The sequence below is a fragment of the Meleagris gallopavo genome, chromosome 27, assembly GCF_000146605.3.
Source record: "Meleagris gallopavo isolate NT-WF06-2002-E0010 breed Aviagen turkey brand Nicholas breeding stock chromosome 27, Turkey_5.1, whole genome shotgun sequence".
Taxonomy (NCBI): Eukaryota; Metazoa; Chordata; class Aves; order Galliformes; family Phasianidae; genus Meleagris; species Meleagris gallopavo.
In genome coordinates, this window is record NC_015037.2 from 614,241 (window position 1) to 638,994 (window position 24,754).

The following is a 24,754-nucleotide window of genomic DNA, read 5'->3' on the forward strand; positions in this document are numbered from 1 at the left end:
TTTCTGGGGGTTCAGAGCTATTCTGATAGTGTTGGAGCGTTCTCTATCCTTAGATATCCTCTTTAAAAAGATCTTGTACTTTAGACTTTGATGTATAACACCACTTCCCTTAACAGCCAAAATGCATGAAGGGCCGAAACTACTACGCTACTTAATTTGTAGTCTAGATGTAGAAATAATTTTAGAAAACTGCAATAAAAAGTAGTAAGAGAGAAGAAATAGATATATGCATATGTGGGATGAGTTTGCTCAGCTTCAAAGTAGCAATATCAGTCAGATCCCATGAGAACTGGGAACCCTCTTTGTAATTTTATTGTAAAGCTCTTGTAAACTGCAGTATTCATCATAAGAACTGACCCAGTCTCCTGATCTCATACTGTATATGAAACTTTGCCTTTCATTAAAGGTTTCACAGCTTTCTTTTAGAACTTTTTGTTCTTTTTTCTGTATAAAAAATCAGAAAGAGCAACAAGAGAAGAAACAGAATTTTCCCATTCTTCTAAATGGGGATAGTAGCTGAATTCCTAGGAACCGCTGCCATCCACATTTTTGAAACTCCCATTATTATTTCCCTGCTCAAACGAGGTTTCAAAGATGTTCATAGAGAATAAGTTCCTATCCTACCAGAAGATAGGTTATATAACCACGTATTAATGCCACCTATAAAACCACAGCTATAATTCCAAACAGATACAGTTATATTGGACTTACCCAGTCACCAAGAGGAATAAGTCAGCAGAGGCAGCTAAAGACACCGCAGTTACGAGCACTTTTATATGCTGTCATAGAGAAGAGAAACTGGGAGACACCTTTACGCAATCATTCCCTACATCTTGTGAAACAGAATGTTTTCCCCAGTGATACTATCCTTTGTTGCAACTGTTTTGATATCAGCTTATGATTATTAGATAATTTTCAGTCCCACGCAGCATGTTATACACATTTCCCCCCACCTTGTCTCTTCTGGAAAATTTCATGGTAAAATTAGGTTGGTTTTCCTTCAAACTGTTGCCTTTCTGAGGATTGCTTAGCTGGATACTCAATGACCTGTGGGCAAACAAAGGATTGTTTGACATACCAGATAACAATCTTAGGGAATTTTTCCTTTTAAAGGAAATATACTCACATTCAATATTTCATGCTAAAGAGCAATTGGTGTCTGGGAACAGAGGCCCCAGAGAAAACATTACTTTAAATACAGACCTATAACCACAACCCAAATAAATTTACAAGGCCTGACAAACATTGATACGATTCATTTGATCACATTTACATCGTTCACCTCTGAGTTATCTCTGTGTGGCAGATTATTAAAGCCAAAGCTAAAATGAAGTCGTCTACATTTTGTCTTTTTTTTTATTATTGTTACTTTTTTTTTAAATTATTTTGTGACCCTCAAATCAGAATAAAAACCAGAGGAACGCATGCAGCCAATAGAGATGCGACAGCAATCTGAATAGTACAATGAGTCACATAATTTCTGGGAATGAAAAGTAACTGATAATTACAGTGATCGATAGCAGAAGCAATTAAAGGAGTTACAAAACCAAATATTTCATAGAGAAAGATAAGGAGCTCAAAACTTTTGAGTTTCTTTTTTTTAAATATGTATATATATATACATATATACACAAACTTGCTCAAATCACAGCTTCTTAACTACCTCCAATGTTATAGGCAGAACATGGTGCTGGTTTAATCATTCATATGATTATGACCAATGTTTTTCCCTGACAGTGCTAAGTGAGATGAATTCATGGTTTATATAAGATTAAAAATAAAAACAAAAATAAAGAAGTACATATCAAATGATGCTTTTCAAGCCAAACTGTAGTGAACGTTCTTAAAAGAATATATATAGAAAAAAAAAGTGTGGGAAATGAAAATGCAATGGAGTAACTGACAATATTGCAGCATTCATTTTACATCACCTGAATCTCTATTATCTTACACCAAATAATTATTTCATAGATGGAAAAATAAGCATCCTCTTTCACCAGATGAAAAATAAATGTTTCTAATATAGGAAGAAGAAAAAAAAAACCCAAAGCTAGGACCTTATATTTCACCCTAAAGAATTTCTTGCTTCGGATATAGAGCTGCAAACCACATAACCCAGTGATCTGGTCTGGTGGAAGAAGCACAGAGCTGGTGCTCATAATGTTGATTTTAAATTCACCTCATGAAAAAGAAAAATCAAAATGTGGATGAAAATGTTGCTTTTTTGATGCTGTTGGCCTTCATTGATTTTCTGGTTTCAGAAATCCCAGAGTAGCACTCTGATGCTCACACAGTTGCTTTGCATATGAAGATTAAATCTTAAAGAGGAAATCGCCTTAATTGCTATTGCCCTCACCTGTGCCATGCTATAATTTTCTAAATTGGTCTGAAGGTTCATTTGTCTGAAAGGAAATGGCCTATCTTCTTATTGCAGATCGTAACAAAGCATTATCCTTAGCCCTCATTTTTTCTACAGATTTTACCATAGCAATTGGTTGTGAAACTCTGTGGTTGGCACAGGAGAAAGGAGGACACAGGGGTGAGAATCAAACCCAGGTGGACTTAGGTATTGAAAATATTTCAGCTTCTCTTGTAGACAGCAGGAACACTCAGTAGCACCTGGAGATCTACTCGTGCATTCACCTTCCCACAAGCACATTTCATCATGTTGTGGCACTAAAGGATGAGGCTTAGTGATGGCTCTCATTATGTCAGGTTGGTGGTTGGACTTGAGAATCTCAAAAGTCTTTTCCAACCAAAATCATTCTGTGATTTATAAGTGAGTAGTTCCGCTGCCCGTTGCAGAATTGGACTTAGGAAGCACTGGAAGTTCAGAAATCCCTCTGACATGGAGATCACAGAGTCACCACAGTTTGTCAGTATTTATTGGCATTAAGATCACTTTCTTATATTTTTTGCATTCTAATCTCAGCAAGAAGAACTGGCAGCAGATATAGGTTCCTTCAAGCCTATAGGGCAAAAAAAAAAAAAAACTACTGTTCTAGTGGCACGGAAGACAATTAAATGAGTTTATAGTTAAGTTATCGCCTCCAAAATCAACTAACCAACCAACTAACCAACCAGAAAAGCTCTACTATGCCATTTTATTTGTTTTACTGTGCCATCCAGAGCAAACATCTGAATTACAGTGCCAGATCCTCTTTTGCAGCAAGCATTCATGTTGCATTCTACTCCTTCTCTTGCCCATCCCGTGCCTTGGCCTGACTGGCCTCCATCATAAATTTGGCTAATGTGCAATATTAGAATTATAATGACAGGTTATAAGTATTAAGACTAATGATAATTAGGTGTGTCTAAATCCTAGATCCACCCTTCTGAATAGAGTGCCCTTAGACAGGTTAGATAGCTTTTAGGTAGCAGTTATCTCATAAAGCGATAATTGTCTGTGCCATGCAGGTGTCAAGAGAATGAGAGCTTGCAAGAAGCAGTGGTGATGTAGGACGTTCAAAAATGAAAGGTGGCATCCTTGGTAGTAAATGGAAAAACAGGGCGAGGCAGAGGTGCCCACGTGCAGGTCAAAATAGGTAGAAAGCACTGAAACACACAGGGTCAGGCAGGGAAAGTATGTTTATGGCGGTGCATTTGAGTTGGGTAAAGGAGAAAAGAGCAATAGTGGAGGTTAAATATGCAGGAAGATGCAATATTATCAGGAATAATGGATTTTTTGCTAAGCTGTTTATCAAAATCTCTCAAGCTATGGCTTGGATATTACACAAACTTCTGCAGTGGGTGTTGAGCTCCAAGTCTCTATGCTGAGATGCTCAGGGCTTGTGCAAGGTGCTTTGTTCCCAAAAACAAACTGTTTTCAGGCTTTGTACTTTTTTTTTCTAAAAAATAATTTGTGTGTCATCTTCAGCAGGTGAAAATCGGTCCTTGAACCCTGTTGTGCAACTGGATTATCCCCAAACCCCTTGAACCACTGGACTGGATGGGGTGGAGGCAGTGAATCAGACTGGGTCTTTGGGATCGGAGGCTCCTGGGAACCCCACCCTGTCAACGACCTCATTACCAACATTTTCAACATTACAACACTTTTTGCATGATCCAAGAAAACAACATGGGCTTGTATGCCTGCACTGCCTCCCATCTTATCAAGGGTGGGGAACCGAGGCCCAGTTCACAAGCTCATCCTTTGATGCAGCGATTGATCCATATCGGATCAATAAAGTAGGGCACATGCTAACATCAGTGACTAACAAGAAGATTTGAAGAGTTCCTGTCTTGTTATAGGAGCAATTCAGATCTCTCCAAGTTCTGCCTTTTAGGATTCACTGGCTGAGCAGAGCAACCTTATATTGGAAGATAGGGGTTGGCTCATGTGAGGAAAAACAGGTTTTGGGGGTTAGAATGCATGCATGGGTTGCTTGTCTTCAAGGTGGACATCCAGGTGAGCAGAGCGGTGTGAGGATGAAAACAGTGGATGGATGGATGGATGGATGGATGGATGGATGGATGGATGGATGGATAAATGGGTAGGTGGGTGGGTGGATGGGTGGATGGATGGATGGATGGATTGATGGACAAGCGGAAAGACAGACAGTGTCAGAGAGCTGCACTTGCAGCTTCGCAACAGGCAGGGCAGGGCAAGCCGGCATTCCTGGCAGGAATCCCAGCTGCTTTCACCTTGTTGTAAAGTTCCCTGCAATTCCTTTTCCCTTTGAAGTCTCTGGCAAAGCATCTGTGTCTGTGGGGCTGCACAGACTGTTTCCAGCACGAAGTGCACACCCTGGTGTTCCCATCATCTGCTCACAGCTCAGCAGCAATGGGAAATTAGCATTCAGCCAGCTGTCCCATTTCACTGCTTTTAAATAATTCTATACTTGTGCTGGGAACATGTTTGCCTGTGCATTTTTTTTTGCCTTGGTTAGAAGGGGCTGTTAGCTTACAAAAGACGCGGACTGTACCCACATGTTCCTGGGATCAAGCAATGCATGTACTTAAAATGTGCACAAATCCTTAGTGGAATCGGGACATAGAGTTGAAGGGGAGCTAGGTTATTTTTCTGAGCAAAAATAAGTCATAAGGAATATTCCTCAGCGTGTTGTCCCTTTTTTCTTATTGCTTGCAGCAGCAGGTTAAGCCAGGAGCTCTCAAAGTCACAGAGTGTACTGAACAGGATGAGGGCTGAGTGAAAGTTTTGTGATGAAAGTGAAAATGAAGGCTCTTCCTGCATGGGACTGGGGATGCACAGTGGGCTGATTATTTTGTCCCTCTGTGGATGAGCAGTTTTTAAACTGGCCTGGCCATGTGAATTGCACCAGAAATCATGTGAAAATTTGGAGCAGAAGAGAAAGAAAATGAGAAAACCACAATAATGATGCAGAATAACTTTAATGGAGAGGGAGAGGACAGGATGAGGCTGCTGGAATAAATAACAGAGCAAAGGACACCATTCGAGATGCTGATACAGACATTCTCATGCTGCATTCAGCCTTCTGTATACCAGTGACACATTTCACCAAATAGCATTTTTATTTTCTTAAATAAAACTAAATATATATACAGTAATTCTCTTCTGCTAGACTTCTACCGTGCAGTGAAGATGAAAGGCAGAAGCAAATGGCTTGTGTATATGCAACGTATGTTTGTTTATCAAAGGAAAAAGTGAAGTTCCTGATGACTAATTTCCCAAAGTGCAAGGACCAGTCTAACAAGCTTCAGCAAGGAAAGGGTTTGTAATCTCTTGTCTGACTCTATTTGTGTTGATTTTGAAACTACTGCTGCCTGCTTTTTTCTGGAAAAACAATGCAAAAAAGAGCAAATTTTTCCTGAGAATGAGATGCCGGATGTTTCAAAGGTCCTGTTAATGCAAACTGGAACTGGGGCCATTTCTTCTTGGCTGGATTGCCCGCTGGCCTGAGAATGTGCTTGAGGAAAATACTATGGAACTAATGTAAAGCATAACTTCAAGAAGACATAGGTAAGTCTGCTTGGGAGAGGCAGAAGGAATGTACAACACCTTTGGACATGCTGGCTGGGGCCTGTACTGCTGTGCTATGCTTCTGAGGTCTCTTTATCTTCATTTGCTGTATCTGTGTTTTCTGTTTCTGGTTTCTCCTTCTCTGGAATGTGTTCTTCCTTCTCGCTCTCAGGCGATTGGTGGTGTCTGTAGCTGGCTCTGTTGCAAGGGTGCACCCACTGGGAAGCAAACACATAAGAGCACTGTGGAGTGCACTGGGACATGGGTCTGGGGATGGATCTTTCTGCAGATGGCTCTGAGTGCAGGACTTCTGTCCCTACAGATGCCAGGGAGGCTGATGCACATCCATCCGAGACTGCAGAACTTCCTACCACTGTCTCCTGTGGGCACGTAGTGAGGATCGGCCCTGGGAACGTCACAATGACGGGAGGGGGGAATATGATGACTCTGGAGGCAGGGCAGGATACAACACAGGGTTCATTGCAGCTGGTAGCAAGAGGCTGCGGGCACTGTGTGGAGCAGGGATTGGAGCAGGGTCCTGCATACCACCCGGCCCCAAAGGACATCTGGGAGGAATGGTGGCGGAGCTGCAGTGCAGAGTGAGGATTTGTGAAGTGCTGACACCTTGCCCAGCACCCTAAAACACAAACAGTGCAAGCGGTAAGAACCTGGCTCAGGTATTTCAGCCATAGAGGCTGTGCATATAATATAGGTGCTGCAGCAGAGACAGTTCAAGCCTGAGTTCAGGAGATGGAGCTCCTGGGTCAGTCCAGGATTCCCAGCCTATTTCCAGTCCTCTTGCTGCACTCATATCCCCATCATATCCCCAACACCATTTTCATCCTGTAGTGGTTAAATCCTCCAGGTTTAATCCTTCTCCATCCCATTCAATTTCTCCCTTTTATCCATGGGCCGTTTCCAGCTGCTCGGTGCCTCTTTTCTACTTCTAGCTACAGATCCTGGCTAGCAGCTTCAACCAAAGCACTGCTGGTGCCACAAAGCTGCTCGTCACGCATATCGTGATCGATATCCCTGCTCTGCCAAATGGGATCATTGTGGTGGCTGTGACAGAGCACATCCAGCCCTTATTCAGACAATCTCTTGTAATAGGATTCTGCACCTCTGCTGAGATTGCACCGGGCACCACATCAGCACAAAACTATCTAAGGGATCCCCTCACCCATCTCCTATAACATTTCTTATCTGTCAATGCTCAGCATCAGATATTCTCGTGACAAAAGCCCTGAAATTGCTCAGCATGAAAACTATTGTCTTTGCAGAGGTACTTCCTCCTCTTAGTGCTCCAATAAAGTGTCACTCAAAGAGGAAGGCTCCAGCTATGGACAGAGCAGCAAGAATACCTGGTGGCAAAGTCTGGGAGACAGTACTTCTTAGTGAAGTGAACGCTGTTCTTTCCACATGCAAGTATGGTTGTCATTGCACACCCCGCCTGAATATCTCGGTTCTTTTCCAATCCTTTCCAATCTTTTCCAATGGAAAAAGTTACCCAAATTCTACCCAAATTAGGGTTAGAATATCATTCTTATTAGGTAACACGCAGATATATACAATTATTTAATAATAAGAAAATTAGATTTCATTTTTAATGAGGATGCGAATCTCCTCTGATGCATTTTTGAGGCTGAACACAGTCCAGGTCTACAACCAGGTAATTTCCAGCAGACTTTTCTAGACAGAATCCCCCTTCTACTTTTGGAAACCAGAGTGCTTTGCTTTTAAATCCCAGCTGATGTTAAAGCAACACCTTGCTTGATATAACTAGATAGATGTGAATGGGACTTACCAGCTGTCCAGGAGGAAGTCAAGAGAAATGGCCAGAGGAGCTCTGAATCCTTTGAGTTTTATATTCCTTCTTCAACTTCCAGGAAGATGAGACATGTGCATGAGGTCTTAATTACTTTCCAAACAATTTTTCCTGCATGTGTAACACTTATAATTACTGTAATTATTTTAACATTGTTTACCAACATTATTCAATTCTCAGCAGTACATACTGTTACACGCTGGAGGGTTCTTCTGTGTATCTTTATGGTCTGAATTTGTTGCTGATGTGATTCTCCCACTTCCGCCAGTCTTAGCGTGGGAATGCACTGAGCTCCAGTTTGTCTGGATTTGGCTTCAGGCTGACTGTGCAAGCAGTGGTTTGCAGATAACAAACAAAGCATTGCAATATGATATGCACCAAGGTACATGATCTTTAATTCAGGCCCCTACATCCACCATAGTGTTTACATGGGAGCACTGTGGTGTTCACCCCTGTAATCACTGTGAGGAGGGGAGAGCAAAGTTTTGCTGACTTCACATCCCCAATTTTGATGGAAAAAATCTGGTTATTTGATTCCTGTTACTGTCACAGCTTTATTGATGGAAGCTGACATTCTGCTTGGGTATCCCCACTTGTGCTCTAGGTATCGACCAGCTGGTGAGCATCTGGCACCAGTCACTAAGATCAGAAGCTTAAAAAACATAATCTTGAATGATGCTCAATTATAGAACAGAAGACTGGGGGGGAGGGGAGGGGGAAGATAAGGCAAGAATGTCTGCAGATTAGAGGTAGATACAAAAATGGAAGCATTCAGTTGCAGTTTATACTTGCTGAAAACAAGAGAAGCAGTCGTGGGCCAAAAGTCCATCATAGAGAGAATTAAGCAGGGAGGAATTTTTTTATTCACGTGATTACTGACATGCAGGAATTGCTGAGAGATGTCATGGAGTCTCCATCCATGGATGCTCTGAGCAGTGGATCTGATAAGCAGTCAGCAGGGGTTCGTCTGAACAGCCTGGACAATGGGGAGATGCAACTGTTGGTGTGTGGGGATATGAGCAGAAGCCCTTCTAACCCGTTTGAAATGATTGCTTTTGATTGCGAACAGAAATGCAGCACTTAATGAAAATGCAAAACGCTGTGAGTTATCAGGGCTCAAAACAACATCCTGTTTGTGGGAACAGCGTAGGCACTTCAATCAAAAAAATGCATATTCTTATGATGCTATTACTCAGCCCTGAGGTGTTTATCTCAGCTAACGTGCTATTAATAGTCTAATGATAAAACTCTTTGCATGCATAAAGCGATAATGAATATTTTGGAAATCCTTTGACATTCCTTGCTGTGTGGCAACCTCACCTTACCAGTCTCAGTTGTTGGGGTTATTTTCCCCATTCTTTCACAAACAGCAGTGAAAAGTTCACACAAAGTTATCTGAAAAGCCAGAGCCAGGATTCCAGGTTCCCCATTGAGCCCTTTTGAGCTCTGTTAATAGGGATGGCAGACAGTTCGCATATAATTGTGCTTCATGTTTCTCAGAAAATAGGAAATTCCTGCTTCTGTGCTGCTTTACCTGCAGAGTACCCAAATACTCAAACTGGAAACTCATTGACACCTCCTCATCTGTTCAATTTTCAGATGTTACCTGCACAAAACCAACCTGGGATTGGGTTTAGCAACCCAATCCTGAACATCCTGCACCAATTAATAACAGTGGTCACTATGAAGCTTGTCTGGAGGGGTTATCCAGTGCTAGGATTTGCAAGGCTGTGCCAAGAGAAATTAAACACAGAGAAAGCTGCTTAGTAGCTGATCCTATCACTGTGTGCATCAGAGAAGAGCCCATCCTCTCTCAACCCTTATGTGGTGGGTGAAGGCAGAAGTAAGATGAACCCACCAAGCTCTCCTCTCACTCCCACTGCCCTGGCTTGTTGCCACTGCCCAGCTGAACACTCAGAGACAGATGCTGAGGGCTCCCTTGGGGGTGGAAGAGGTCTGCTCCAATCCTTGTGCCAATGAATACTTAATGTGAAAACTCTGGATGTGGCTTTCTGAATGCCAGTGGAAGGCAAATCATCACTTTCCTCCTGCCCACACTGTGGCTCAGGCAGTCTGTGGTTGGCTTTCACTGCCACAAGGATGCAGCACTGCCTCATGTCACCTCCAGGGCCACCAAAGCTACTTCACCTTCAGGGCCACCAGTGCTGTGTCAACTTCAGGGCCATCAGCTCTCTGCAGAGCTCCTGAACTTTCTGTGAGCAGATCCAACCCAATGACAGTGATGGAGCATGGATCTGCTGCCAGAGCAGCTTAGGGAAGAGGGGAAATGATGCACTTGGGATACAGCAGTGGCCATGTGAGCATGAGCAAAGTGGCCAAAGGCACCTGGAGCTCTTCATCCTTTCTCTAGCTGCTCTCTGCAAGACAGAGTTATATTACTGACTCTCACCAACAAAACAGTATAAAAAATCCAGGCACCATTTAATGGAGAGGTCAGCTTTTTTGTTTATCAAAGCCCAAACACCTTTGTCAAAAGCAAAATGCACAGAAACAACTTCCAATTTTTAAAAAGAAACCTTCTGCTGGTCTTTTTCATGGAAACCAAAGGGAATGTTGGACCCTTTGGTTCTTAGAGGAGCTGAGAGTAGTGAAGTGCACTGAGCTGTGCAAGTGGCATAAATGCAGATGGTAGAGCTTCCCCTTATGAGCTGTGGAGCTCCATCTCCCTATGGGGCTGCATCCCCATGCCCCTGTAATGTGTGCTACATGAAGGAGGAGCCAGGTTTGCATTGAGATGAGACAGGAAAGGGGCTGAGCCAAGGGAGGTCACCAGGAGCTCGCTCAGCTTCTTCTTTTTGCATTTAATTCCCCAGAGTTAAAATTAATAAAATTGCTAAAGTTGGAAAAGACCTTCAAGATCATCAAGTCCAACCACAACTACCCATACTACCCTAATTCTAACAACCCATTGCTAAATCATGTCCCTAAATGAATGCTCTCTCCCTACAGGGAGTAACAATTCCAGTGTGGGAGGACTGCAAGCAGCATTGGTCTCTTTGTATGAGCAAATCTGTCACTTTATTAGAAAAAGGAAGCTGTGGAAATCCTGCTCGGTGGGCTGTAGAAGAAGCAGAGGGATCAGGAGGAGTTTAGCAGCCAGGACACAGCTCAGCATGAAGGCAGCACTGAGCTTCTCCTTTAGGTGGTGGCAGAGGGCGGCTGCCTGCACTGCTCCCTCAAGAAACAGGGTGGTGTGCTTTGGGACCTTATATGTACACACCAGCTAGGCAAAATACCGATCAAGCAAGGTCACTGATTCCTGCTCTCTAGGAAGATGTCCCCATGTGGTAACAGCTGGAGCTGCAAGTTGTTTGTCCAACTGGTTGCAGATTCATCACCGCAGACGGTTGATGCTGATCATTTTGAAAGCAGACAGAGCCAGCCTGGAGTCACAGCATCACAGGGACCTTTGGCATCACCCTCCCACCTCTGCTATCCCAGGGGCTGTGCCACAGAATCAAATTCATAATTTGCTCAGCACTGGTGAAATTACAGCAGACAGCTGCTAATGAGTCTCATTGCACTAATGAAGTTTTCCTCTGTATCACAGCCTGTGCTGCTGTTTTTCTGCATCTCTGCCCAGCTATCCAGCACCAGGATCAGTTCCCACTACCGTAAACCTTTCTAGTCCTAACAGCACGACTGCTTTCTTTATTTTACAAAGAGGGAAAGCACAACAGCAGGGAGCAGTTTTGTCAGGCGGTGTTGGAAAGAGTGAAAAAACAGACAGAAACACAAAGAAAATGAATGAGACAGTAGACAGCAGGGATCTGGCTGCAACCTGAGATTTAATACACTGGGCACAACCAGTTAAAATCACTGATGAAGTAACAGTAACAATCTCTTGGAGTGCAAATGCTAGGGCAAAGTTGTATCAGCTCAAAGCTCAAATCTGAGCACCTGCTCAGAGCTACTTAGTGTCTCATTAATATAAATTCTGTTGCAGGAATAACTACAGGGGAACCGCAGGAGGAAGGCAAGGTATCATACAAGGTTAGCATTGATTACAATAAGGGGAAGACTGGGCAAAGCATTTCCAGGGGTTAGGAATGGGGGAAAACACAACCTCAGGCCCCAACTACATGGCTTGCTGTTGTCACAGCAGTTTCAGCCCCTTCACCAGAGCCATTTGGAAGCACAGCGGCTCTTCTTGGAGTGACTCGAACGCTTCACATCCCCCGCATGGTGCCGCGGTGAACGCTGGATGGCACATGGGTGGAGGCACTTGGACTTGTTGATGTGCTGAGTCGATGAGCTCTTATGCTTGGCTCCCTCCTGCAGCAGCGAGCACTTGGCCAGGCGCTGCTGGGATGAGCTCACCTTGGCCCCGCTCCCAGGGGGGCACTTGAGCACCTGCTGTGAGGTGCAAGTGGTGGTGCACTCCTGCGTTGGGTACCCCTTGGAGCACTTCTGGTGGGGGAAGGGGCTGATGTACTCCTCCAGGAAGCACTGTGTCACGCACTGCTGCGGGGGGCACTCAGTGACCCCTCGAAGTGGCAGGGAGTAGCCACTGGTCATCCCCTGCAGGCAGCGGTTCTCCGTACCATACCGCTGTGACAGGCACCTGGAGACCTTCCTTGACCTGCACTCATCCTTGCAGGAGGATGAATACCTGATCCCACATGGTGGGAACTTGAGTTTGCCTGGCTCTGGGCACCGTGGAGCACAGGGTGGGAGGCTCTTGGCTACGCGTTTCTTCTCCAAGTGACCATTCTCACAGGACTGCAGAGCTTGAGCAGGGCTGAGCCGCACGCTGGGCTTCCTGCAGGGCAGCAGATGTGTGGTCTCACAGGGCTCCGGGCTCAGTATGACACACTGCTGCACACAGGGCTGGCAGGGCAGCAGTGTGCTGTGGGTCACACTGGGCTGTGAGCACACATAGGTGAAAGGCTGCACGTAGCTCTGCCATCTGGGCATCGGGCTCTTGATGATGCTCAGTGGGTGGCATGTGGTGCTGCATGCATCAGGTTGGGATGTGCAATGCTGGTGGCTTTCAGTGACGTAGCTGGAGCCCGGCAGGTACAGCTGTTTGTACCTCTCCCCATAATAGTGCATGGTCCTGGGAGGTTGTTAAGCCTGGAAGAAGCAGGAAGAAGATGGACAGTTCACACCCACATAGGCTGTTTCATGGTGATGCCTGCACACAGTCTTGCTGGAGGTCACTGTCTGTAGGTGACTCAGAACCCAGCTGGGATTACCCAGGGGAGCTGCTCTCAGCTCCCTCCCCTATATCCTGATGAGCCCCAAAACAATCAGAGCCAGGAAAACAAAGAGGCTGCTTGCTGCCCTTCAAAAATGAGCTAAATATTAAACCTCCCCCATCCCCACTGGGACATTCTTTCAAGTTCCCATCCCGCACCTCCCAAGCACTGAGGATGAAAGACAAGCCAGAATTAAAGGTGTGCCCATGCTGCAATCCTCAGGCGTGGCTGCAGCTCAGCAGCACAAAGCCAAACCGTAGTTAAAAGGACTGAGGGTGAGGACAGGTTTGTGGAGCACATCTAAGCTGAGCTGCCATCAGTGCCTGGTCCCTTATACCATAGCAGCACCTCTGCAGTCCCTGCTTTGTGCTGTCCCGTGGGCAAGCATCAAGATAAGTAAAAAGAGAAGAGTAGCAGAAGCGTTCTGTTTGGTTCTGAAACCAAGGAAGGAAGGAGGAGCATCAAGGAAGAATCTCTGGCAGGTTTCACCCCAGTCCTGCCCAAGTATTGGAAGCAATGGCATATGAAAAGTGCTCAGAAAATGTTCAGGTTTTTATTTTTCTTTGTTTTCATCTTGACGTTGTTTAGGAATTAAAGTCTGTAATTAAGTGATCATAAAAAAAGTGCATCTTCTGAGCACCCCTCTTTCTGTCTATAATTACAGTACAGTGCCCAAAAGCCTACTGCTGGGTGACTATTAATAATAACATCACTGCGCGTTGCTATCATTATCACTATGATTACAATAATCATTGACTAATATAAACAGCCATTGAAAAACAACAATCGCAATGCTACTACTGCACATACAATACCAAAGCATCTGGTGATGCTCAGCAAGATAAAAAATTTCTAGAATAGGGGGATTATTCACATCCAGGGAGATGTTTGCACCCCTGGCTGTTAGCCTATGGAGAAATGTAAACATGTTCAGGTTTGTCTGGAGAATCTCTGCTGATTTCACGTTGATTCTGAAGTCGATAGGCTTCTTGCTGTCCTCTGAAAAGCTGCTTTGCTCAAATTCCATGGAATGGCAGAAAAATTCCACCAGATCCTTTAGATCAGCCGCCTTTCCACATGTGGGCTCATGCCTGACTCCCAGCAGCACCAAGACCCTCATGCAGCCCATAGCTTCCTTTGGAACAGACCTAACAGCAAGCATAGAGAAGCCCACAAATCCCATTCCCAATTCCGCAGTCCTTCAGGAGGTGCTTGCCCAACATCCTTCCTTTCAGCACAGAGCTGTTCCTGCTGTCAGAGCCACGCACATCCCCATAGGATGCATCTCCGTGAGCACAGGACCGCCGCCTGCTGCAGCCACCCAGGGGAACAAAGCAACATTTCAGCAGCTCCGTGAGAAGCCAGACTTACCCACTTCATCAGTGAGAACAACCGGAGAGAAGTGCCTAGGAAAGCCCCGTGATGGCTGAGCTTTTATATAGTGAATAAGTGCCCTGGGGGGTGAGGTGGTTTGGCCCGCGATGCTCTAATTGCTGCCAGTCCCAGCCGGGCCACGTGCAGCTTCATACTGGAGGGAATGGCCGTGCTGTTGTCACTGGGGCACCGAGGGGACATCGCTGAGCTGGAGGACCCTGTGAGAACATCCTGCTTCTCCCCATGCTAAGCAGAGCACCTCGATGGCCAAGGGCATCCTCTGCACATGCTGTTAGTGGCTCTGATGCTGTGAGCCTCCATGCGTGGTGCTACAGCTCCTCTGCTTCACTGTGGCAAATCCAGGGCAGTAAAATTGTGTTTTTCTACAGAGAAAAAGATACTGGCTGAGATAAACAGAGGAAAGGGTCTGGGCTGCCCAAGGGACTGTTCATTTCCAGGAGAGCTGCATGCATAAGGCCCTTTGGTGCCTTTGAAAACACCATCCAGGAAGGACTCTCAAATTTCTTGCAGAGCGTAATTACTGTGGCATGCAGACTTCCTCCACCTGCACAGGAGCTGAGGGTGACTGGGGCTAAGGAGGCCTTGGGTGAAGGGCATGGCCACTGCTGGAATGATCCACACCAGAGAGCCTGTGCTGAGAGATGATGCCTTCCCAGCACAACAAAGGGCAGAAAAAAGGGGCAGCGCTGGGGCAGTTTGGGAAGGATAGCTGAATCCCTGCAGTCCTAAACACACAAATCCCCTTTCTTGCTCTTTGCTCCCTGTTTAAGCTAGTTTTAAACCCAAGGGGAAATTAACAGCAGCATCCAGTGCTGGCAGGGAATGAGTTTTAACACAGCCATGTCTACATAAACAAAGGCCCTGGCTTTTTTTTCTCTCTCTTTTAATGCCAATTAGATGCCTATCAACTGTGCTTCAGCACACTGGGAATCTGAGAGAGGCCTTCCCTGCTAGAGCACAAAGAGTTGAAGTTTGTCCTCTTGGAGGAGAAGGTGGAAAATTTCTCATCCATAAGAAAGAGAATATCTCCAGTTGCTGAACTATTTAGAGTGCCAGGAAACCAAGCTCCAAGAGCAATATTAACTGAAGGGACACGTGTGCTCTCTAGGCTTACCTTGTTTGCCACAGCTGAAGACAAAAGCATTCATTCCTGCCCGTGCTTCCATTAGCTGTGCTTCACTCCCCTGAATTACAACACCCTTCTTACAATTAAATGATCTTCCTTACCATGAAATGTCCCTTCCTAATATTAAATAATCTGACCCAAGGTTTTAGGAACCAAGAGCAGGAATGAAAGAGCAGCTAAGCAGATTAAGAACATTTTTATAAGCTCCATGAATCCAGTTCATATTGTAGAGCCAGGTCTGGTAGCCTTCAAGTAATCCAAATGTATATTTTAGTGTTTTCAATAAGGTAACAAAATACTAACCCGATGATAGCATCGTGCTCTGTCATCCAAACATTCTTAATTAGCATCTGGGAAGTCCTCTGAAATCCTTTCATCTCAGGGAGACGCACAGTGTAGCGCAGGGCAGAGTTGCGGGGGCTGTTATTATTCCCAATTAAGCACAGGGGAAATCGAGGCACACCGCTCTGCAGTCACCCAATGAGTCAGGGCCAGCGCCAGGCTCCAATCTGAGCTCTCTGCTCTCATGGCCATTCCAATCCATGGGATAAGGTCCGCAACTCGGGTGATTTTTGCAGCCATCCTAACTCCTACAGGGAAGTCACAATGGTGTGAAGTCTCCCCAAAGCCTGCAGTGATGGTCTTCCCATAAAGGAATGCAAAGCACTGGGTTGCAAGATCATCCCTAGCTCCACACAGGAGAGAAGAGCCATGGTCAGTGCCACTCATGCTCCATCCCCAATTATCTTCCATGTGCGCTCTGAGGAGGTGGGATCTCAGCTTCCATCACACCCCGCACCCCACAGGACACAGCTGCCCCACTCTGACCACAGCCATCCCTCACCTCCCAGCACAGCCCACAGTGGAACCCCAAGGTCACCAAGTGGGTCAGAACCAGGTAGGATCCAAGGGAGCGTCCCAGCCTGGGTCACACCCAGCTCCTCTTGCATCACTTGTTTTGGCTCTTCCAAAAGGCATCATCCACTTGGCATGAACAGCCTCCGATTCATTCTCTTAATGATAGGGCATGCCATAGGATTTTTGTATTTTGCACAGACACTGTTTGTAATAAAGAAGAACCACCAAAGGGCAGAAAGACAAAATGTTTACTCTGAGGTCAGAGAACTATATTTATTTAGGTATATATATATGTATATCATAAATATACATATATATAGTTTATTTTCAATACAATGCAAAGTACACATCTTCAGGCAGCATAATGAACATAGTTTATCACTTCAGTATCTCAAACATTTACAAAGGAGTAGTGCTACAGCTTTCAGTTTCATTTCCAAGACTTTCTTTTGTTTCAGGCTTTGTTTTCCACATTAACCATAGCAACCAAGTGAATATAAAAAAACTTTCACATATAAAGTTTCAGCAGAACCAACTCCTCTGACCAGAGATCCTGCCTCGCTCAGGGACTCCGCTGAAGTCAATGCGGAGTCAGCAGGGATTGCTGGCCACCTCCTGCAATGAAGGCTGTTGGAACAAGACTCAGATACATTTTGCTTAGCAAATTTACATTTGGCTTCCAAATCTGTGAGCAACAATGACTCTTTTGGAGAATGTGCAGCCTTGGGGGATCCAGGACAGCCTGGGTATCGTTTCCTGTAGGCCAGGACTGAGCCCAGAGCCCTTGTTGGCCACTCCATTGGTCCTCTTGATGCTGTCATCAGAGGGACTCCTTTGGCATTTCTACTTTTTTCCCCTATTAAAACTATTCCTTTCAATGAGGTGAGAATTTAGTAACATACTAAACTACTTCTTGCAGCAGACTAAGGAACAAGCCACAGATATCTGGAACGCAGAGATTAATATTTCACCTTGGCCCAAAACAGAGCTGAGCTACAGGGAAAGGACTGGAAAACAGAGATAAAGCAGAATTAAACAATAGCAATAAATTGGCAGGTGATAGAAGAAGATAAATAACTTTGCCCCAAAGCCATACCTCACTGATTTTCCATGGACCCTCCTCTTTACCAGGGCCATTTGGATGCAGAGCAGTACTTCTTAGCATGGCTTGAAATTTTCACTCCACCTGACTGATACGGCTGCTGTGGGACGCACTGAGTCACACTTTGCTGTGGGATACCCTTGGTGGCACACTGCTGTGGGACGCACTTGGTAACGCACTGCTGCTGTTGCGGGACACCCTTGGTGGCACACTGGTGTGGGACACACTTGGTAGCACACTGGTGCTGCTGTGGGACACATTTGGTGGCACATTGCTGTGGGACACACTTGGTGGCACACTGGTGCTGCTGTGGGCTGCCCTTGGTGGCACATTGGTGCTGCTGTGGGATTCCTTTGGTGGCACACTGGTGCTGCTGTGGGATTCCTTTGGTGGCACACTGGTGCTGCTGTGGGATGCACTTGGTGGCACACTGCTGCTCCTGTGGGATGCACTTGGTAGCACACTGCTGCTCCTGTGGGATCCCTTTGGTGGCACACTGCTGTGGGACACACTTGGTGGCACACTGGTGCTGCTGTGGGATCCCTTTGGTGGCACACTGGTGCTGCTGTGGAACACCCTTGGTGGCACACTGTGGGACACACTGGTGCTGCTGTGGGACACTCTTGGTGGCACACTGGTGCTGCTGCGGGACACAAATGCTGGCACCCTTGGTCTCACATGGCTGCGGCACACACGTGGTCACACACCTGGTTGCACACTGCTGCTGTGGGATGCACTTGGTGGCACATTGCTGCGGGGCACAAGCGGTCACATAGCGCTGCGAGATACACTTGGTGGCACACTGCCGTGGCACACACGTGGTCACACATCTGGTTGCACACTGCTGGTGTGGGGTGTACGTGGTCACGCAGTGCTGCGGGATGCACATGGTCGCACTATGCTGCTGGTGGATTCCCTTGGTCAGGAATGGCTGCTGCGGCATGCATGTGGTCACACACCGGGCTGAATGCTGCTGCTGTGGGATGCACTTGGTTGCACATTGTTGCTGTGGGATGAACTTGGTTGCACACTGCTGCTGGGGCATGCACTTGGTCACACAAGCCTCTTGCGACGTGCACTGGGTGGCACATGATTGCTGTGGCACACAGGTTGTCACGCACCTGGCTGGTGGGATGTGCTGGGTCACACGCTGTTGCTGTTGAATGCACTTGGTTGCATACTGCTGCCGTGGTATGCACTGGGTCACACACTGCTGCGGGGAGAAGCTGGATGACAGAAACCGCTGCCGAGGAGTGCAGGGGGTCACGTACTGCGGGGTGCACAGTGTTGACTGCCATCTGTGCATCAGAGGGTGTGTTTGGGGGCACTTAATGGAGATGTGCTCTTGGTGGAGAGGAGGAAAGCACTGCTGTTGGTAGCACAACATCTTAGTGAGGTTTGGGCAGGGCTGGAATGAGAGGTGAGAGAGCAGAGCTCTTAGAGAGGCACCCAATGGGTGCTGGAGGTGCATCCATCCATGGCGCAGTCCCAGAGCTGTACCCAACCTGTAACTTATAACTCAGAAACATGGCAGTAAGTCTAACAGTAGGGACATTCAGAGATACACAGCGTGAAATATCCCCCCGGATCTCATCTCCCTCTCCATCACTTAGACCTGCAAGAAGGAAGAACTGATCTTTGAGGTCAGAGGAGAAATTCCTCATCAGAGCTGCCTTTCAACCACAAAGCCCAGATTTTGCCCTCTGGTTTTGTTGGGGACCACATATGAACTCTTGCTGATGTATTGAGAAAAAGCCACGGCCCAGATGCATCTCAGATCCTCCAGCCCCATTTGCCATAGCAGGAGAAAAGCAGCACCCAAGGCAACACTGCCTGCTGACCCCACAGCACCACGAACACACAGAAGCTCACAGCCTGGTCTCAGCATCACCAAGTTCATCCTCATTAGGAAGCCAAAGCCAATTAAGGGGCAGCAATACCACAGCCGAACACAGCCTGCTTACAGCTCTTCTAGCACCATGTTCCCTGATACACCAAAGCAGCTCTGCGTGTTGTCAGACATCCACAAAAGCAAACTACAGCAGCAGCACCCCAATTACTGCTAACAGCTGTTCCTCAGATTGCTCACAAGTGGCCCTTGGGGTCAGATACCCAGCTGGAGACACAGTAGGAGTGCATTCCTACACTAACGCAGCAATTCACACTCACTAACATTAAAAATCTTACCCACAAAGCATTTCATATGCAAAAAGGCAGCAAGAAATCTGCATTTCCACAGCCACAGAAGCTCAGCACAAAGCAGACTTACCTAGCTCCCCGATGAGAACAGTGTTGTGATGTGACCAGTGAGCCCTAATGGAAGCTGACCTTTTATATAGCTGCTAAGTGTGCCCCTAAGGCATGAGGAACCCACGACACAGCCTAATAGCTCCGTGTACAAGCTGCCCTGTGTGCAATGCTCACAGTGACTAGCATCAACTCGCTCATCCTCATGGATGAGTAGTTGGATGTCCGCTCCCCGTAGTACGTGTAATTACCTCCTGTCTAATCCTCCCTGGCATGGTAAGATTGAATGGTATTTGGAGAGGCAGTGGTGGACCCACCTGCCGAGATTTGGCAAGGGAGGAATATATGCACCATCAAGCAGTGGTGGCTTTCCAAAGCCCTTCTTTCAGCCTCAGAAACCGCCTGGTGGACCCTAGAGATGGGGCTGTCCCAACACACAGGCTCTTTCTGCACACAAATGGCTCTCATTGACTTCTCCGTATCCTTCTCTACCCATAATCATTGGTTAGGCCAGCACCTCTCATCCCCACTGTAATGTCCAGCTGTGTGTGCAGCTGGACACAGACACTGGCTCCTCCAGGGAAAACCAGAAGCTCCCATTGGAATCCACATCACCCCCCTGGGTGGGTGATCCAGGGCCACCTGCATCCTCAGCTCACGTAGCTCTGGAGCGTGGCTGCCAATCCCAATAATCCCATGATCCCAATGCAGTCAGCATCATCAGAGCAGTAGGAACACACCATCCAGTGACTCTCATATGAGCGGAAAAGATGATCTACAGTCACATCTGATTGCGGACATTGCGTAACTCAGCTGTCACCAGCAGCACCAGGAGCAGATAAACTTCCTTTAGTCTTGTGGTGCCTTTGAGTGAGTCAACATCTTATCACACACCGTGCCCAGATCAGAAAATGAGGATATTAATTTTCTGAAGATTCAATCAATGCTTTCATGTGCATTTTGGCCCATTAAACATTCCATAAAGAGACACGTTCTCCCCACTGACTCCATGTAGAGATGTGGGGATTGAATCAGAGCAGTGCTGAGCCACACCAGCATTGAGCATTGGGGGAGAAGGAGCTCACCCCAAGGAGGGCAGCTCCTGAACATGCTCATTAGAACCTCAGTTTGTTGTGAGCTACAGAAATAGCCCTCCCATGTGATTATTGAGGCCAGGAATGAGGTCCATAAAAAGCTTCATAATGCAACTGAATATGAAAGCCTAGCAACTCTTTTGTGCAGCAATGAAAGTGGTTCTCAAGGTTTATTCATGGGTGAAAAACTGGATTTCACTAGGCAAGAATTGCAGGGAATGAAATGCTCCCTTTACCATAGGCATCTCCAGCACTGAGTGTGCTCATCATTAGCTGAACCACAAGCAGTGTGGCTTTGTTGTGGCATCCCTCCCATGGAAACCCATTCTTTGATCCAAAACCATAACTCCTCACTGCTTTTCAGCTCCAAAGCTTGCAGGTCTGATCCTCCCTGTTACTGAGGTGAGCAATTCACGTTTGTATTAGTTTTACTCTAGTCTGGATGCAGGCACTGCCCCAACCTTCAAACAAATCCTTATTTCATTCAATACTTGGATGCAACCCATGACTACCTGCCTAACTCACTGAAAGCCACAGCAAATTTAATTAGCAGATCCCAATGACAACTTGTCTTTTATGTCCATACCCCATTATATGTACATGAATATGCATCTAAATCCACTTTCTCAGCACACTCCAAAGCTCCAGACTCAAAGAAAGAAAAACGAATGAGGATCCACTTTAATTTTGGCAGCAGGGCAACTTGGGAGACTTTCACTGCATGACATTTGAATGAGCATTTCACTCTCACACGACTACGCCTGTCAAAAATGTGTGCTTCTGTTGTCACCTGCTGACACCCCAGTAGGATCCACCTCCTTCCAGCAGTGGTTGTCACCTATGGGAACTTTCTGGGCTCTTTTCAACGTACCTGGCTGATCTGGCAGTATGGGCAACAGCTTGAGATAGAAGTGGAAAATTAAGTTAGAATAGAGCCAAAGTATCTTCCCATGGAGAGAGAAGATGAAAAACCTCCTAGAAGAGATGCCAGGGGAGATGCTAGGAAACCACTGCCTTCTCTTTAATAAGCCAGGAATGCAAAGCAGCACTGTCACACAGTGGCATTTTGGGAGCATGAGCTAATGCCCCAGGAATGCACAGCTCCTGGCCTGTTCCAGGTATAGAAGTGTGGTTGGAAGAGCAAGCAGGTGAGAAAAGAAGATGGAAGAAACAAAGTAAATAGGCCAGGTGTGATCCAAGACACCAGGCTGAAATCTCAAGCAGCATAGAATTAGCCTTGCTCCATTAAATTTAACAAGAAAACAGTGATTAACGAGACAGAGTTGTAAAGCAGGAAGTAGCTACAATAAAATAGTGTTTAACAAAGGACATTGTGCATATGGGGCTACAACAGAGGCAAATGAGAGGGCATTTCCTTAAAGAAAGGATTTGGAGGAGTACCATCAAGGACAAGTTCTGCTCAACACCTCACAAGCATAAGGAGAACCCTCAGGTGCCAACCACTGGTTAAGGTCACTGCACAGGTCTGGGGTGGCCACATCCTCCAGCATTGCCAAAGCCGTGTCCTCAAAGCCCTACAAGCCACTAGAGCGCAGCATATAATCACCTCCTGCAGCAGCTTTGCACAACCAGACAACAGCAGCTCGGAATGCATTTCCCAATGCTCTCTGCTCTCCAAGAAATGAATCTGCCTGACCTGGCAGCCTGTGAGCTCAGCCCAAATTGCTGCCTTTGCATCAGAGCATTGTAACGTTTGAATGCTCCTCAAAGCAGTGCAGGTATTGAACCAAAGCCATCAACGCATCCTGCAGCCCACCTGAAGCCTCCTGTCCCCATTCCAGCTGCTTACATGCATGCGTGTTTCTGGGCATTGAAAACAACGTGAAACAGATGCCAGGCTGCAAGCAGGGAGCTTCACAGTGAGGAGGAGGTGAAGAACAGGGAAAAAGAAGAGAATAAGCAGACATAGTATACTTTTATTGTATCAGACTTGTAATTAGATAGCAGCATGCAAGCTGCAGATAATAAAACTTAGCGTACTATTAGCCCAACAAGCTGTAAAATTGAAGCATAGATGTTTCAGTGATTTAACAGTGCTGAAGGCAAAATACAAACCTCCTCATCATCATGCAATTAAAAAAAAAAAATTAAAAAAAAATCTTCTCATAGACTCCTTACTGTATTTTAAAAGCTTCTTATTACTTAATGAACTCTTGCTGTTTTGCAATTAGCAGGCCCAGTGCACCTCTTTGTTCTGGCTGCCACCAGGCTCCATGAGGTCAACCTTTGCAGAAATTTGACTGCATGATTGCAATAGCTCTGGTGACTTGAAGTTGAAGTTTCAACACTGCCCCTAGCACCACATCCATTAGATACACCAACTAGGCTTCCAGTGCAAGAGAAGCTGGGATGCTGCTGCTACCAGCACCTGATTGCACCCAAAACATGGTTGCCACTTTAGTGTTGGTTTGCAGCCCCTAAGCTTTCTTTGCTGCTCTGGGATTTGCCTCTTCCTCCCCTTCTTGGGGTTGGGAGGATTTCTATTAGCCAGGGTTCATTATTACATCAGATACTCTCCACATACTGAACTTTAAAAGTTTCCCTTATCCATATCAATTCAACTAGCAGCATGGTTTTAGGATTAGCGCATGTTTGTATAATCTCTGGGCCTGATCCTTTTCCTGTAATCTCCTTGTACAGTGGTATGATGCCATCAAAGTCATGAGATTGGCACAGGTATGACTCAGATTATCTCCATTAATCTGTGACATTAAACAGATGCAGAAACAGCTGGAGAAGAATTGGTCTTTCCATAAGAGCCTGCAGCTCCTGCTATTCAATCTCAATTAATTCCATTTGCAATAGGAAGAGTCCAAAATTGCCACTGCTGAACTATAACTCCACAGTAAGTCATATTTTGCACAGCCTTACCAACAATATTTAACAGATTCACCAGAATATAACTCACCCCACCCATCAGTGAAGCAATGAATCAATGCAAAGGTAGGGGAAGGGCCTGGAGTGTCAGAAAAGTCCTTGTAACCTCCAGGAGCTCAACTTCCCACGAAGGCTCTATCACAGGTGCTTCCTTTTGACTTTTGGGAGTGAATGCTCCCCCTTTTCCAGCATTTTGTATTTTAGCAGCTGAAGACTGTTGGATGCACCTGAAGCCTGGGAGCTCCTTCTTGTTCTAGCACTTTTCAAATGCTTTCATCTAAAGCCCTATAGCTTCAGTCTTGCCAGAAATAACAACAAATGCAATTCAGGCTGCAAAAGCAGTACCTGAACATCAGAGATATTCAAAGTCTTTTTAGAAACATAAAGCAACCTTAATCTGAAGGCGAGCAATGCTCCCCATTGCAGCAGGACCCTGCCTGTGTGCAGATGCCATTTCACCATCTCATCCCCTCCCCAGAAGCACAGGAATCTGTATTAGCACCCCAGCTGCTCCCTGTTCCCCACCAGCAGCATTGCAAAGCTGAGCACAAATTCAGGGTGACTCCTGGAGCTGTTCTGTTTTGCAATTTGCAAATCCTCCTGCCTGGGCCAGAAAGGGCTGGTGGCAGGCTTAGCTCCAACAAGTCCGCTCCTGAGCACCAGTGCATGAATGAAGCAATTGAGAATTAGCCTCTTTGATGTGCTGACTGCCTGGAAAGTGTTCCTGATGTGCCCAATGGGTTTTCAATGAGGCACTGTATTTTACTTGAGAAGCAGAGCAATTCTGCAGCAGCAGTTAGGAATACATTTAGGCTGGGAATTAGGCATCCAAGAGGCAGTGCAGGGGGCTCTGGAATTGGCTGTCATCTCAGAGAACTGGAAGTAAAATGTATAAAAATCTTAAAAATGAAGGTTGGTGGATTTACAGAAGAGCTTTTAGAGCTCTGAATGTGGAGTCACAGACAATTCAGTGCTTCAGCCGTGTCTGTCTCTTGAGAGCTATTAAAGTAATCGTGGGGAGCTTGGGTGCTGCGTTACAGAAAAAA

General features: G+C 46.0%; 2 protein-coding genes across 2 annotated transcripts; both read right to left on the minus strand.

The window, feature by feature from the left end:
• Window positions 1–11,574: 11,574 nt before the first annotated feature.
• LOC104914415 lies at window positions 11,575–12,861 on the minus strand. Its single transcript, XM_010723896.2, has one exon. The coding sequence runs from the start codon at window positions 12,840–12,842 to the stop codon at window positions 11,904–11,906; it is 939 nt and encodes a 312-aa protein (XP_010722198.1). The 5' UTR covers window positions 12,843–12,861; the 3' UTR covers window positions 11,575–11,903.
• A 3,841-nt stretch (window positions 12,862–16,702) lies between these two features.
• Window positions 16,703–19,565, minus strand: LOC104914422 (keratin-associated protein 10-7-like). The gene has a single exon (XM_031556916.1). It carries the CDS (start codon window positions 18,938–18,940, stop codon window positions 17,492–17,494), a length of 1,449 nt encoding a protein of 482 aa, XP_031412776.1. The 5' UTR covers window positions 18,941–19,565; the 3' UTR covers window positions 16,703–17,491.
• Between the last annotated feature and the right edge of the window lie 5,189 nt (window positions 19,566–24,754).